The sequence below is a fragment of the Anarrhichthys ocellatus genome, unplaced genomic scaffold (assembly GCF_004355925.1).
Source record: "Anarrhichthys ocellatus isolate YVR2014 unplaced genomic scaffold, GSC_Weel_1.0 scaffold37, whole genome shotgun sequence".
Lineage (NCBI taxonomy): Eukaryota > Metazoa > Chordata > Actinopteri > Perciformes > Anarhichadidae > Anarrhichthys > Anarrhichthys ocellatus.
Genome location: NW_022280067.1, coordinates 3,801,264 through 3,815,999, shown reverse-complemented (window position 1 = coordinate 3,815,999; position 14,736 = coordinate 3,801,264). Strand labels below are relative to the sequence as shown.

The window sequence follows — 14,736 nt, the reverse complement described above, 5'->3', positions numbered from 1 at the left end:
AGATCGACAGTCTTGCCCACAACGTCGAGATCGTAGGTTTGAGAACATCAGCGGGCTGTGAGCTGTAGGTGGATGTTCTTAACATTTGACCTCGAGGAACATTAATCATAACTCGTTAATGTGTCGTATGACGAGGACTTTAAACTGGGGGGCATGGATACACTCCTGCGAGATGATGCATTAATCGACGTATGAGTGACAGAAAATGACGTGACGCAAACAAGCAGGCGGATAAAGACTCTGGAGAGTTTTTAATTATTTCCCAATTCCACGTAAAACAAATATTAAAAAAAGTAGCGCTCTCTCCAGATTCAGAATCGACCTGAAGCTCCTCCTCCTCCTCCTCCTCCTCCTCCTCCTCCTCCCATCATCATCATCATCATCATCATCCTCGTCCCTCCAGCTACGTCTGGACTCACTTTAAAAAAAGACCCATTCATAAGAATACGAGCAGGATGTAAAAATGAAACAGAATTGAAAACCAGAGCAAAACGTAAAACATAAAAAGGGAAACACTACGGCAAATTAATGACCGAGGATTTTTGTCAAACGCTTGTTTGAGTTCCTACTTTGAAAGTCCTCAGTTGTTGTTGAATGGCACAAAGAAAAAACAAACTGAAATGAGGATATTCTTGATGCAAGAGCTGGTAGTTTCTAATGTGTCGGGTTAGCACAGGTACTGTGTGAACACAAGTACACATTTCATCCAATTACATGTGCCAGTGTGTGTGTGTGTGTGTGTCTCAGAGCTGGAGGGCACAGAACTGCTGGTACACGGCCAAGATGTGGTGGTCGAGCTCTGCGGTGAACAGCAGGTTCTCCAGGGTTCCCATGTACTGCTGGATGGTCACATGGTGCTGCGGAACGAGGAGATGCATCAGCGTCATCGAGGGGATACACACATTGCGTTACTGTGTGTGTGTGTGAGAATGTCTTACCATGAGAAAGACCTGCTGCAGCCGCTCGATGCAGTTCTTGTACCAGGGCGTGCTGATGTCCACGCTGCCCGTCTCACAGCGGACCAGGTGCTCTGTCAGCAGCATGATGAACCGCTGAGGGAGGAACAAATACATATAACGGTGGAAATATTCACACGTGGGCTCAGAAACACGACAGCGTTCACTGGATGAGATGAGCTTGGGTGACAGCAGTGGAGGGACATGGGTACCTGGAAGATGACGAGGAAGAGGTTCTTCTGTTCGCTCTGAGCCGACTCCACCTTCTCCTGCAGCCTCTCGATCTGCTCCTCCAGCTGACCCTCCTCGTCCTCGCTGTTCTTGTCACTGTTCTTGTCCATGTCCTCGTCGTCCCCGCTGTCCCGCTGCTGCTCCACACACACACACACACACACACACACACACACACACACACACACACACACCTCCTACTTTAACCGACGTTAGCCAACTTTAAATCGCTCATGAAGTGGCCGACGTGACCACGACAGACAACGCGATGATGGATGAAGTTACCTTCTTATTGTGCTGTTTCTCCAGTTTGTCCTTGGCCTCCTCCAACTCCTGCTGGATCTTCTGGACATGTTTGTTCATCTTTCGGATGGTCGAGTGCAGAATCTCCCAAACAAAAAGTCTAGACGAGGAGAAGAGAGTTTGTATTTTAGAGGCAGGCAGAGAGAAAACACAGCGTCGGCGTTAATGTCCTGGCTGAGTGGAGGAGATGTTCAGGATGAAACCTTCATTCTCTCCTCGTGTTCACGCCTCACCTGGTGAACTCGTGAGCCATATCCTGAGAGAAGAGCCAGTTGGCCACAGCAGCACAGTCCACGATCTGCGTCCGGATCATTTTGTCCACCAACACCGCGATCATCTGTGAGGCAGCAAAGACACGCGTTACGTTTACCAAACTGTTTGTATCCACATAGCGACTTCCTGTCACTGTGTTAGTTCTGTGTCTGTACCTGCGGGTGATTCCTCCACACTTCATAAACCACCTTGAGGATGTGCAGCTTCCCCTCGTCGCGCTCCGTCAGCACCTTCAAGATCTCGTGGAACCTGGAGGAGTCAGAGGACGGTGAGGAGAGCAGAACAGAACGCGACTCATTCAGTACAAAACCCGGTGATCCTCACAGTTAGTACAACTAAAAATGACCCAGGTCCATTTTAGGAACTTAGCAGTTGAGTACACAGAAAGAAGTTATCTCTCCGAACAAATGTGAAAACTACTAAAACAAGAAAAAGTCATGAAGACACAGTACACGTGGACCGTGTACACGGCGGTGAACTTACTTGCCGAGGGCGCTGAAGGAGTGGCTGAAGGATTTGGCTGCCAGGTGGAGTAGAGTCTGCAGGAACACGTCGATCTTCAGAGGGTTGAAGCTCTCGCCCTCATCTGAAAGGAGACAGAGTTTTATTCTCTCAAAGAAACACACAAAAATACATACAGTTATGAAATAGAAAATAGGAAACTGACCGTCATCATCTTCTTGGTTGGGGTTGGGCACTTCTTTGAGGATGGTCAGGATCTCCTCGTTGGACGCTCGGCTCTTTATGGCGTTTCCAACAGTGATGGATGCTGGGTAACCGGGTAACGAAGCTGTGAGGCAGGAGAGACATTTGATCAGCTCTTCATGCTCGTTACAGAGAGACCCGTGGAACCGTTCGAGGCTTACAGAGGGAACAAACTAACATCCTAAATGGTGCTCGTGACATGAAAACTCTGGCATTCAAAGAATGCGAAAGTGTTCTTACAGGCGCTCTCCTCTTCGTATTTGTAAGTAAAGATGGGTTCAGCTGGGATGAGCGCTGAGAAGGTTGCAGGGACGATGTCCACTATCCGCTGGTGGTATGAAAGTCTGCAGAGACACGAAGCGAACAGACCACTTTAGATCAACGAGACGCTTTCCGGATTAAAAGGATCGAAGGGAAACGTGTTCACAGACAAATGATGGAAAAACACGAGTGATACAGAAAACACTTCCAAATGGACTTCAACCTGATGAGAGGAGGAAGAGCGATATTTAAGGACATAAACATGTGAATAACGCGCTCATACCTCATACTCTTCTCCAGAACCTCTTTGACAAACTTGGGCTTGGGCTTCTCTAGATCCACAGTCAAGCAGTCAGACCTTTATAGAGCACACGTGATCATATCAATATCAATAACCAGCTGCTATGAAAGCTCTCTCTGTGCACCACAGCACCACTCACCAGTCATCCCAGCTCCACCGGAACTGGAAGTTGCTCAAATGATGAGAAAACCAGTTGATTAGTCTGGAGATGAAGAAAGAGAAACAGAGAGAGAGTTAAATCACAGACGGCTCTCCTCCAGTAACAGTTCCTCTCTCTACCAGTGAAGGTAAATGTGCTGTTTGGTTACCGGTCTATGCAGCTGGTGTTCATGGTCTCCAGTCTCATGTAGAGCATCTCTGTGGCTTGGGCCAACTAACAGGCAGTTAAAGAAATGCCTCTTTGATTAACACTCTTAAACATGTCATTATGTAGAAACAAGTAGGAAACACATTTGGCTCAATGATAATATCATGTTTAACCCTCCGACTGAGTATTCACACATATTGATACATAAATACTAAACTAAATAATACTAAACTCAGACACCAAACAAAGAAAGTCAGGCTCTGCAGAGCTGCGACTCTACTGAGGTTGTAAACCATCTTGAACACAAAGACTCAAGGATACAACTTGTGGCAGTGATCCCGGCTGCAGTTTGCACAGCTCAATGAGCAGCGTGGTGTACATGACGTCGATGTGGGGCGGAGTCGGCAGTTGGAGGAGTTCTCCAAAGATCACCTGAAAGAAAACAGATAAATATTATAAAATCAGCCATTTCATCTTATTTCTCAGCATGTAGTTTGAACAAAACTAAGTGCGTACCTCCACGATGTGATAGTTGAGCGGGATCTTATTTTTCCCCGGATAGCTTAGTAACTGGGCAGCACTGAAAAGTAAAAAGTAGAATTCAGAAATGTTGAAACATTTGACTCGACAGACGACGATGAAGCTCGTTACCCACCAGCTTTTCCTCTCTTTCCAGTGAGTGTTGATGATACAGTGCAGGTTTTCTTCGATGACAAATCTCTCCACTGAATGGCTGCCGGGCATAACGGGACCCTGAGCAGAAAGAGCACAAATGTTTATAGTATATCAGATGATACGTTATTCACACAGGGGGGGGTAATCAGTGACATTTTGTTTTTTCAAAGCCGGGCTGTGGTGTACCTCGGGGGCGTCGGTGTAGTCAAACATGCGGAAGACGACCCGGGGCATGGGGTACTGGGCGCCGGGCATGTGGCCCGGCGGGGTGAAGGGGGGCAGGTTGTGCTGCAGCGCCTCACACAGCACGCTGTCGAAGGCGATGTACGGCCGGAGGACGTGGCGCTCCTGCCAGCGGTCCTTCTTTAGCTTCTGGATCTGGGCCCAAAGGCAGTCCAGGTACTGCAGGAGGGACACGGAGACAAATGTTTAACTAAGTGTCCTAAGAGACGGACACACACACACACACACTGCAAGCAAAGACCAGAAGACAACGACCACGATGTTTATTATTATTAATAAGAGTATAATAATTAAGGGGAGAATTCTCTCACCTCCTCTTGTAGGTGGGGCTTCTCTGCTGTCCACACCTGCAGCATGGGGAGGTGGGTCTTTACTCGCCCCCTAGAAATGACACAGGAGTGTGACGTTCAGAAACAGCTCACCGACATGACAAATGAAAAAGGGTGAATAAGAGACGAGAGCCGAGACGTCTTACTTGAGGTAGCCTTCGATCTGGCTGAGCAGCCGGTCCATCTCGACGTCCTTCTTCTCGTAGAGCTCCTTACCGACCCACGGCAGACAGGACAGCACCACGTACACGAACCAGTCGGACCGGACCTGAGGACGCAAACATGACCGCTTACAAAATCACACATGCTTAATAAGTATGTGTTGAGAATGTTCATCCATATTTAAAGTTCATGAATTCCTTGATTACTGAAGTGTAGTTCTCTCCAGCTCGCCCACATACCTGAGGAACATCTTCCTCTTGAGTAACACTGACAAAGTTTTCAAACATGGCCACCATTGAAGGTGCAGCAATCACATGGCAGTTGACCAAGTCGGACAGAAAACGCACCTACGAAAAGAAGACACGGTGTTAAAAAAACAAATAAGAAGTGAGAATCAGTTCAGGTGCTTCTTAAACAGTCAGTGTTACCAAGTAAACAGCTTCATTGTACAAGTTGTTCTTCAGCGTCTCCTTCAGTTGTCTGATCATCGCTTCCACAAACTCGCCCCCAAAGTTGTAGTTCCGGGCGTTCAGGAGTCCCACTAACGTTGTGTACACGGTCAGCTTCTCGGGCAGGATGCGGGCGCTGTCAACAGAAGACAACTCAGTGAAAACAACTCAGTGAAAACACAGATTCTTTCAACAGTGAGACGGGGAGCAGTGCTGTGAACTTACACAGAACATAAAATGCGCAGGATTTTGTTTTTGTAGTTTGGAAGGTCGGCCTCCAACACGCCCGCCAGGCCCTCCAAGTTGCTCTCCAGGGACGATGTACTCTGAAGAGAACACATGAAGCAGTTTACTTTGTTTTAGATGGATTATAGTTTATTGAATAGCAGCAAACACCATCAAAACAGTTGGTGTCAGGCTCAGTAGATTGAAACATAACTACATTGCCAGAGTTGACTCTTTACCTTCTCCCCCACTCGACATATCAGTGACTCCAGGCGGTCTTCAATTTCAATGGGCTCCGACGTTCTCCTCCGTTTATGTGGCTGACTTCCTGTACGGGTTAAAAAAAACAAAATAATCACAGTGAGTGGAATGAGAAACATTAGCCGAGAGAGTAACTCAGGGCATCCTCGACGGGGATATCCACCCTAAAACAGAAGTAACACATGATGTGTACTATGATATACAGATGTTTGAAACGGGCTCTCCTTTTGGCAATTCAAGGGATTTCCCATCATGTAAGAGTCATTAACCGTCAATAAGTACACTTTTAATCAACCCTATGTCCGAGGATCGACACGTTGTATAAACGTTGTATAAAAACTGCTCTCGTGTACTTGTATCATTCACACTGCTTGGTTGCCGCCCCCACGTTAACCACACTGTTTAACATCAGCTAGCGGTAAAACGCGCAGCGGTAAACGCGCATGCGAAACCAAATATCAACGGATATTAAGCGTTTACCACATTTTAGATAACGATAACAAGACTATAACCTCGTAGCCTCGTCAATTAATCTATCAGCATTAGCGTGAGTGCACCAAGCGTTTAGATAAACGCTACCAAAAAACACGCTAACGTTAGCTAGCCACCACTGGTTAGCCTAACGTCTGAATTAGCTACTTATACACATGTAACGTCCACTAACCCTCATTGTCGCTGTCGCTGTGTCGTCTTCTGGACATTTTTCTCCCGCTCCGCTTCACTATAGACGAGGAAAATTATATGAAACAAAACAATACGTCGGCTAGACGAGCTTCTAGATCATTCAGCGTTGGCCGCTGCTAGTTGTGCCGAAAAATAATAGCGGTCGCATTCAAGTGAGGCGCAACCGGAAGGTGCACCGTTCTTTTCCGTCCGATGTTTACTGCTTGGTTTTTGTGCTGCACGTTTGGTGATAGTTTGATGTGTATAATGAGGATATTGTCATGTTTATGACTTAATATGTAATATTTGTCAAGATTAGGTAAATATTGAATATGTTAGTGATGCATCACCTCTACAAGTTAATGCTGCAAAGCGGAAGTAGCTTCTCACAACTAAAGCTAGCTAACTAATTTGACAGTATTATTTTTTTATATTTTTAAAAACATGGCTGCAGATGATGCACCTTGCTCAGAGTTCATGGATTGGGAACTTGACACTTCGACATGTAACGTTAATGGACTTAAACAGGAGAAACAACTGTCTGCCTCTCAAAGAAGGTGCTACAGCTTCTGCAGGAGGAAGGTGAGTGACAACAGCTAAACATACAACATCTCGCTGATGTTTTATGTTTTTACTTTTACTTTTTTTAACCACATGTAACTTTACCACATTGCAATATTAATGAACTCCTAGTTTACGATTGGGCTATATTACAAACCATAATGGCCTGTAGTTTATAGCTAAGCTCAATGGTTCCCATTTTGGGAGTCAGGAATCTAAGCGGTTGTAAGGTGATTACTGGAATAATTAATAACAAAAATAAATTTTTCTACTCAAAATTATGTTTTCAGATGTTTCCCAAATCTTTGATATTTTTCCCCTGTGATTACTATATATAATGTTATGTTATTAATTCTACCAAAATGATTTAAAGTAAACAATCTGGGACGTTTATTCCCCCTTTTTTCCCATCTCCACAGTCATTTGCTGCGTTTGTGGCGTCCAAGAGGGACGACAGTCAGGAGGAAGGAAGCCCATGTTGGTGCTGCTGTGGCCAGACCTTCAAGGAACACTCTTCCATCCACAAACACACGGCCAGGACTCATGATGCTGAAATACGGCAGCTCACACAGGCCGCATATGAGCATTTGTTAAGCCAGCTGGAGGAAGAAGCTGAGACGCAGCAGCCGGACGAGCGTGAGGCTGAGCCGGTGGACTTCTCTGCCTGGATTCCTGAAACTGGTCACATCTCTGAGGAGCAACTTCAGAAGTACTAGTCTAATGTTGATGCTCCCGTCATGCTATCCATGTCCTTGTGTTGTTTTAAAGTGAAACTCCATCTTAAAATCATATAAATCTGCATTTTTAAATGAATACTGATGTCTCTCAATATAATTCTTCTCTTCAGGGGTCCAGGCAAGGTTCTCCTCTATTATCGCTACTGTCTGGTGGAGGATCCACATCTCATCCAGACTTGGCAGAAAGCTTTGTGTGAGAAGCTCCACTTAACTGGCAAGGTGAATACATTCTCTTATCCTGCATCCAAAGGGGAGACTGCAGGAAAGATTTAATTAAATGTAACTAAATTTAACTCAAACTATTTGACGATCATGTCCTCCAGGTGAGGCTGGCGACTGAAGGCATCAATGGAACAGTTGGAGGAACCAACACGGCCACTGACCTTTACATCGACGCGATGCATTCACACCCGCTCTTCAGGATGGAGGAGGAGGATTTTAAGGTCAGAAAATAAAATAAAAAACCTGATGTTGGATGATTCATTCATTCACCCAGTGTAGTTAAATAATGCACGTGAACATAGTCAGTGTATAGCTGGAAATGGTTATGTTTATTTTTTATATTTTTATAATTTCACTTGAAACTGTTCATTTTGCACTTAACTTCTTAATTAAATGAGAAAATACGTATTTAATTCACACAGGATTATACAGTAATATGCTTTACCATGTGGTTGTTTTATATAGACTATTTATTTCACAGCTATATCATGATTTGGCCATACCGCTCCTCCATAAGAATATACCAATATGCCTTTTATTTATTATATATATATATTACGTGCGTGCGTGTGTGTGTGTTCTCAGACAAGTGACGGCGGCGCAGAGTGTTTCAAAGACATGAAGGTTGGGGTCTATAAGGAAATCGTCCCGATGGGAATGGATCCTGATGTTATTTCCTACCAGCTGGCAGGTAAAGTTTGTGTAGTAGAAAAAAAAATCTTTTCACTATTACCAATGACACTAATGCCTATAAGTCTGTTTTAGTATTCTTTCTATATGTACAGTGGTATAATTGTACTGGTGTTTTTATGTTGTTACTTTCTGTAAGAGGTTTGTTAACAGCTGATTTTGTGTTCATCATGTGAGTTATGTGTCGGTGTCTCCTCTCAGGAGTTCATTTGGAGCCGGAGGAGTTTCATGAAGAAGTGCAGGCTCTGTTGGCTGAAGGGGATTCGTGCAGTGACACCATCCTCCTGGACTGCCGCAATTTTTACGAGAGTAAAATTGTAAGTAATCTTATCAGTTTTCTCCAAAAACTTTGACAGGTTCTAGAGGCTATGTAAGTCGTCAAAATCAGATTTTGTTTAATTTGTTTAAACTATTTGTGCTTTATCTTTACCGCCTACGTAGACATTTTTGGTTGACTGTTCATATAAATGCTGATTTCCTACGAGATTCAGAGTTAACTTTGACATCCCAATAAGAATGGGAGGAAAAAGTTACCATAATCTAACGGGACAAAAGCCGGGTTGTAATGTTATATTCTGAACCGTGATTATTTCATTACTCCAGGGGCAGTTCACTCAGTGTCTGGCCCCGAGCATCCGTAAGTTCAGCTACTTCCCGGACTACGTGGACCAGAACCTGGACCTGTTCAGAGACAAGAAGGTCTTGATGTACTGCACCGGAGGGATCCGCTGTGAGCGCGGCTCGGCGTACCTCCGCTCCAAAGTAAGACCGCTTGTTCTGGATGTGAACTACAGGAATACCACGTGGACTCTTTGTTCTAAATGGGAAGCAGCTTATTGGACGGGCTTGTCATGCAGCAACTCAACTGTAGTTGAAATGCTTAGTATTTGTAATCTACATTGGGATTATTATTTCTTTACTTGTAGGATGTGTGTAAAGAGGTTTACCAGCTGAAGGGTGGAATCCACAAGTATCTGGAGCGATTCCCAGACGGTTTCTATCGAGGGAAACTTTTTGTATTTGATGAACGCTACTCCATCTCCTCCAACAACGACGTCATCTCCGGTTAGTTTGTGCACAAAGGCCCTCATCAGCATGTAGAATAATATAAAGAAAATATTGAATAAACATGAGCATTTCGTTGTTGCCTGATGTCTTTGTGTTAAAAGTTATGTCAGACTTTCATACCTCAGTGTCTCTGTTCAGACTGCCGGTACTGCGGCTGTCCCTGGGACCAGTACCAACTCTGCTGCACCGCGTTCTGCTGCCAGCTGGTTCTGTCGTGTCCCGCCTGCAGACGGGACGGACGCACCGCCTGCTGCCCCACCTGTCAAACCAAAGGACAGGCTCCGCTCCACAGAGAGGAGTGCGAGTGCACCGACGGACGTCCCAGAATCCCTCAGGATGTGTAGCGACAGAGACGTTACGATTGGACATCAATGCTGTTTGTCCAAGGAAAGTTAATCCCAATGTAAAACTAGAATTAATGGACGGTGCCCAGTGTATTTTAAAAGTTATGAATTTTTATATGGACGTTGGGATTTAAGTCAGATTTACTGTTTCTAAAGAGTTTTATTCTGAGTCTGATATTAGATGATAAAACCTTTTATTCATCTTTAATTGAGGGAAATGTCAGAATGCATCTGCACTCTGAGTTTAATGACGTGATTTTTTAAAAACTGGAATGCCTCATCAGTAATGAAAAGCTCCGTTCCAGGAGATATGAACTTATAAGTGTTTGTGTGCTTGTTTGTGTAAAAATGGGATTTTATCTTATGATGTTATTATGTTAATTACATGCTTAATTATTCGCAAGAAATGTTCATGGTTTCTAGGACTCTCCTCGACCAAAGATATTCTTAGTCCACTTACACTCATACCATCTTGACGACTAATTAATTAGTTGATTTAATTGACAGATCTGTAAAACTGAGTTTCTCTACAAAGAATCTCACAAAAGCACCAGTTTAAATATTGTGTTCACAAGAGATGTGCTCACAAGTTTCTTGAAAACAGAAATCATTCAGAAGAAATCTTAGTCGACTTAGACCAAGACGACCGATTAGTCGATTAACCAACTAAGAGGGGGCAGCCCGAATGGTTTCACAGACATTTTTAAATAAGTAAGCAATCAAACTATCGTGCCAACGTATCAAAAACACTTCCTTACATAAGTCTCTTGTGCTCTCTAAACCACACAGTCTCGGGTCAAAGTAGATTACTGAGACTGCAGGTGTCTTTGAAACCACAAGCAGCAAACACATCTGTGTGCCTTACTCAGGATGACACATTTCACCTGTGTGTGTAGTAGTACAAACCAGTGTCAGCATGAAACCATGCAAAGACAGACCAGTACTGTTAGGCTAAGAGTTACATTTTAATATTCAAATTTTCTAGAGAGGGAAATTCACATATAACAGAAATGTAGAAAAAGGTCCAGAGGTAGGAAAGATACAAATACCTGTTTATAATTAAATACATAAAACAAATAAGACATAAAAGATTTGTTCTTGTATACAATGTATATTTTACAATACATAAGGCTATATATATGTGCATTGTGCAAATTACAAATAAATTAGATTCAATAGATTTATCAATAACAAATTTTTATTTTATTAATATTTAAATATCAAAATAATATATATAAATATAAATAATGATATTAGTTATATAATATAAATAAAATAAAATAATTTAAAAATATTTCATTCTGAAATAATACAATTGATAAATAGATATATATTATACGCAGTTGCACAGGACGTCCACCAGAGGGAGTGATGGGACCACGGACCATAGAGTCCGCTAAAGATCCTCCACATCCCGACTGGAAGCTTCAGCTCTCAGCCGAGCGGAGCTGGCCAGAGTCTGCCCGGGTCTTCACCGACCAGCAGCAACCTCTTTCTGCCGCATCATTCCAGGGGGAGGGCGGGTGTGTGTGTGTGTGTTTGAAGAAGCCAGGCTTTTGGGACACCCGTGTATCTGTGGGTATAAAGGAGGACGGGAGGACCGAGCGATGTCTTCTTCTGCGCCGGGTTTCACAAACCTGCACAGCTCCGTCAGCTACAGCCAGAACTCATCGACACCGAACGGAGGAGATGCGCGCGCATACCAGAATGGTACCGCAGGCCGGTTTGAAGGCGATTAGCCAGCTAGCTTAGCGTTTGCATGCTAATAACCCTCTTGGGATGTCAGATAGTTTTGTCTGGCGCTGCTGCTGTTATTATTTTTATTTTTTTGGTACAACTGTTCTCTGGTATTAATCAGATTAATCACATTAAGTGTAAGATCAAGATGACGTGTAAAGTCGGCTGAAACTGAGGCTTTCGCCTAATGTTAACGTTAGCTAGTTTAAGAGCTAACCTGAAACCCCCATAGAGACAGCTAGCGTTTTAGCTTGTGAAGCTAACGTACAACGATAGCAATTATAAGTGTTGTATCTATACATATATCATTATTTACGCTTTATATTGTGGCTCTGATGAACAACCAGTCGATTAAAAGCACACTGATATCATTTTTTTTATTGATGGTTGCTGTCAGGGATAACCGGGTATTAACCCTCTGTGCACTGGAGTAACAGCTGCTAATGAAGCTAGCTGTTTGCAGCTAATGATAACCTCTGTTCAGTACTTGTATGTGTGAGCTTTGGTGGAAGGAGAATATACTACGGTGCATGTTGTATATGTACACTAAAGTAAGTGTACATGACAACCCTCTCCCTCTCTTCAGGTCCAGCACAGACATACCAATCCATGCATCCACCTACAGGCTGCTATGGAGCCCCACCTCAACAACAGAACTACCCCAGTCCTGTTCCCAACAAAGCACCCATCACGAACAGTGCCCACAGTGCTAACTACTACCGGAGCAACCACCATCAGCAGCAGCAGCAGCATCCGCAGCAGCAGCACCACCTCTCTCAGCATCATGTAGCAGCCTCCCCATACAGTGCTTCTCCAAGCTCTGCTCCTCCTTCTCAGCCATATGCCACCCTCCCCTCTTCAGCACCACCTCCAACAACTGCCCACTACAACCAACAGCCAGTGCAACAGCATCCACCACCGTATGCCCCTCCAGGATCCTACTATGGACCGCAGTCATACCACGCTCCCCCAGCACAGCAATCTCACCACCACCACCAGCAGCAGCAGCAGCCCGGTTTGGTGCCTGCACCAGCTGTCGGCCACGGAGCTCCCGTCTACCCAATCGTTTCGTACCCGTCTGCGCCAGGAAGTAGCCAGTTTGGCACCCTGAGTTCCTCCCAGAGCACCTCCGCGCATGGAGTCATGCCCACCCAGATGGGTGCACCCCTACATCAGTACAGCACCACCCGGCCAGCCTCCACAGCAGCAGTGCAGCCTGGGTACAGCGTGACTCCTCCCAGTCAGCTGACGCCGACGGTCAATGGTCAAGGAAGCACAGGTGTGTGTGTGTGGCTGGAAAGAGAAGAGTTTAAGGCACTTTGTGCATTTGGTGTTGCAGAAGCATGCTAGCTGTATAATGGTGTCAGTCGAATAATCTGCTGCCAACACTTGGATGATTTGGGAATTAGCATTTTCATGTTTATTTCCAGGTGTATGTGTCGCTTAATATAGCTTTTTAAATTAGCTACAGAACTAAAGTGTCTTGGTCTTATATGTTTTCTCACTTAAATAGAGGAGGCCTGGTAGCACTTTAACTGCTGTTTGTAGTTCTTTATTCGGGAGTTAGCGCTTTGTTTACGCAGACCGCCATTCTCCTGTTTGAAATGTTTCATCTTTGTGTGCATCTTTCGTTGAACCACAGGCCACCAACACTATGACCAAAGCCACCCGGCTGCTCTGAGCTACGACTCCTACGGTGGGGTTATTCACAGCGGTGGTGCCGCAGACCGGCCGGCCTCAGGAACGCCCTCCACTTCAGTCCATTCCTCGCCGGGCCACCACCAAGGTAACGAGCATTTACATTTAACTTTTGTTATTGACTCAACGGCAGCAATATTTAGACCCAAGGAAAGTTTCCTCTTGTATGTATGTATGTATTCTTAGTGTACTTTATGTACATATGTTTCTGTATGAACAAAGTTTGAAAGAATACTTTAAATAAGATTTAAGTCTTTTATAAGATCTGTTGAAATTTTGGCGCCAAAAATGTTTCTAGTTGAGCTCAACGTGAAACTGTTTCCTGTTGTTAGTTTCACTGCTTGCAGAAGAAACTCCTCACCAGTGCTTTAGATTCAGAAGGTGTTCTTCTCGTTGGTATTTTTGGTTGAAATTTGCGTCGAAGTGAAAACTTCCAAAATGTTTCTAACCTGCTTTACTTTGGTGTTTGAACTAAAAGTTATTGGAGGAAAAATGACAGCTCTCGGTTTTGCTGCGCTCTGGATTTTGTCTTTTCTGGTGCGAACTCTTCCACGAGCCTTTAAATATAAATGTTTGAAATCCTGCACAGTGCAAGTGTGAGTGTGTAAATGGTTTACATATTCAAAGCTGTGGGTGCTGCAGATTACGTGCGGCACATTTCCAGGCACACACACACACACTTTAAAATGTGCAGGTGCGAGTGTTTATACAAATGTGAGGGTTTCAGGTTGGAACTCAGCAGCTGCTGGTTTATTTTTTGTCACTCAGACCTTTTTCAAGCATGTTAAGACCAAAGGACTCCTGCAGCAGCTGCACCTGCATTTAATCATAATTTGGGTTGCAAAGACCTATTGTCTTTGAAGCTTTGCATAGTCTCACCAAGAGGTGTTTAAGGCCCAACATTACTCCAGAATGTTCTCCCTCTCTGTATGCCTGAATCAGTTTACTCTGTGCCAGCTGTATTTCCCTCTGACAACAAGTTATACAAGAGCAAGACAAAGGCCACACCTCTCTTATAGGCGCGTGTTAAAACACGTTTTGTTGTTACTAGTATTTCAAGGGCTTAGTAATGCTAAATCAAGTGTTGTAGTTTGTTTTGTTAAAGTCCCACATCTGCAATCATCAGTTTGACACACCGAGAGATAATCAATGCCTGCTTCACACATAATTCTGTGTACGAGCCTCTCGTCCATGCGTGGATGCACACTTGTGTTTACATGTGTTTCATTTTGGCGTGAACTGTCCCTTAAAGTCAGTTTGTATGACAAAACGGGGAAACCACCAGCTACTTTAATCAGTCAACGGATGAAGTTAGTTTGTTCACTTCAACACACA

General features: G+C 44.2%; 3 protein-coding genes across 3 annotated transcripts in view; 2 read left to right on the top strand and 1 right to left on the bottom strand.

Moving 5' to 3' along the window:
- Positions 1 to 589: 589 nt before the first annotated feature.
- ncbp1 (nuclear cap binding protein subunit 1) lies at positions 590 to 6,529 on the bottom strand. Its single transcript, XM_031866935.1, has 23 exons — positions 6,346 to 6,529; positions 5,660 to 5,748; positions 5,421 to 5,521; positions 5,175 to 5,331; positions 4,986 to 5,093; positions 4,731 to 4,852; positions 4,567 to 4,636; positions 4,199 to 4,414; positions 3,993 to 4,090; positions 3,854 to 3,917; positions 3,659 to 3,769; positions 3,339 to 3,403; positions 3,170 to 3,232; positions 3,013 to 3,087; positions 2,709 to 2,812; positions 2,431 to 2,553; positions 2,247 to 2,349; positions 1,919 to 2,012; positions 1,724 to 1,827; positions 1,473 to 1,590; positions 1,169 to 1,324; positions 939 to 1,052; positions 590 to 857 (listed from the first exon to the last, which is right to left on the bottom strand). The coding sequence occupies exons 1-23, from the start codon at positions 6,380 to 6,382 to the stop codon at positions 744 to 746; spliced, it is 2,406 nt and encodes an 801-aa protein (XP_031722795.1). The 5' UTR covers positions 6,383 to 6,529; the 3' UTR covers positions 590 to 743.
- tstd2 (thiosulfate sulfurtransferase like domain containing 2) lies at positions 6,519 to 10,834 on the top strand. Its single transcript, XM_031866936.1, has 9 exons — positions 6,519 to 6,926; positions 7,325 to 7,614; positions 7,753 to 7,861; positions 7,966 to 8,085; positions 8,450 to 8,555; positions 8,756 to 8,871; positions 9,158 to 9,316; positions 9,481 to 9,619; positions 9,761 to 10,834. Exons 1-9 carry the CDS (start codon positions 6,789 to 6,791, stop codon positions 9,964 to 9,966), a joined length of 1,383 nt encoding a protein of 460 aa, XP_031722796.1. The 5' UTR covers positions 6,519 to 6,788; the 3' UTR covers positions 9,967 to 10,834.
- A 524-nt stretch (positions 10,835 to 11,358) lies between these two features.
- The window catches only part of sec24b (SEC24 homolog B, COPII coat complex component), a 21,576-nt gene continuing 18,198 nt past the window's right edge, over positions 11,359 to 14,736 (top strand). Inside the window, exons 1-3 of the mRNA XM_031866934.1 lie at positions 11,359 to 11,676; positions 12,290 to 12,982; positions 13,346 to 13,489. Coding sequence (XP_031722794.1) covers positions 11,574 to 11,676; positions 12,290 to 12,982; positions 13,346 to 13,489 — 940 coding nt within the window. The 5' untranslated portion in view covers positions 11,359 to 11,573. The remainder of the gene's footprint in view (positions 11,677 to 12,289; positions 12,983 to 13,345; positions 13,490 to 14,736) is intronic.

What these genes read in the sequence shown, in the direction of transcription:
- ncbp1 (XM_031866935.1), bottom strand. Translation starts at nt 6,382, where the DNA reads ATGTCCAGAAGACGACACAGCGACAGCGACAATGAGG. An exon ending in ATACGAAGAGGAGAGCGCCT is followed by an intron (nt 2,554 to 2,708) that starts GTAAGAACACTT and finishes CCTGCCTCACAG; the next exon opens with CTTCGTTACCCGGTTACCCA. An exon ending in AGAAACAGCACAATAAGAAG is followed by an intron (nt 1,325 to 1,472) that starts GTAACTTCATCC and finishes TGTGTGGAGCAG; the next exon opens with CAGCGGGACAGCGGGGACGA.
- tstd2 (XM_031866936.1), top strand. Translation starts at nt 6,789, where the DNA reads ATGGCTGCAGATGATGCACCTTGCTCAGAGTTCATGGATTGGGAACTT. An exon ending in AGCTCCACTTAACTGGCAAG is followed by an intron (nt 7,862 to 7,965) that starts GTGAATACATTC and finishes CATGTCCTCCAG; the next exon opens with GTGAGGCTGGCGACTGAAGG. An exon ending in CGGCGTACCTCCGCTCCAAA is followed by an intron (nt 9,317 to 9,480) that starts GTAAGACCGCTT and finishes CTTTACTTGTAG; the next exon opens with GATGTGTGTAAAGAGGTTTA.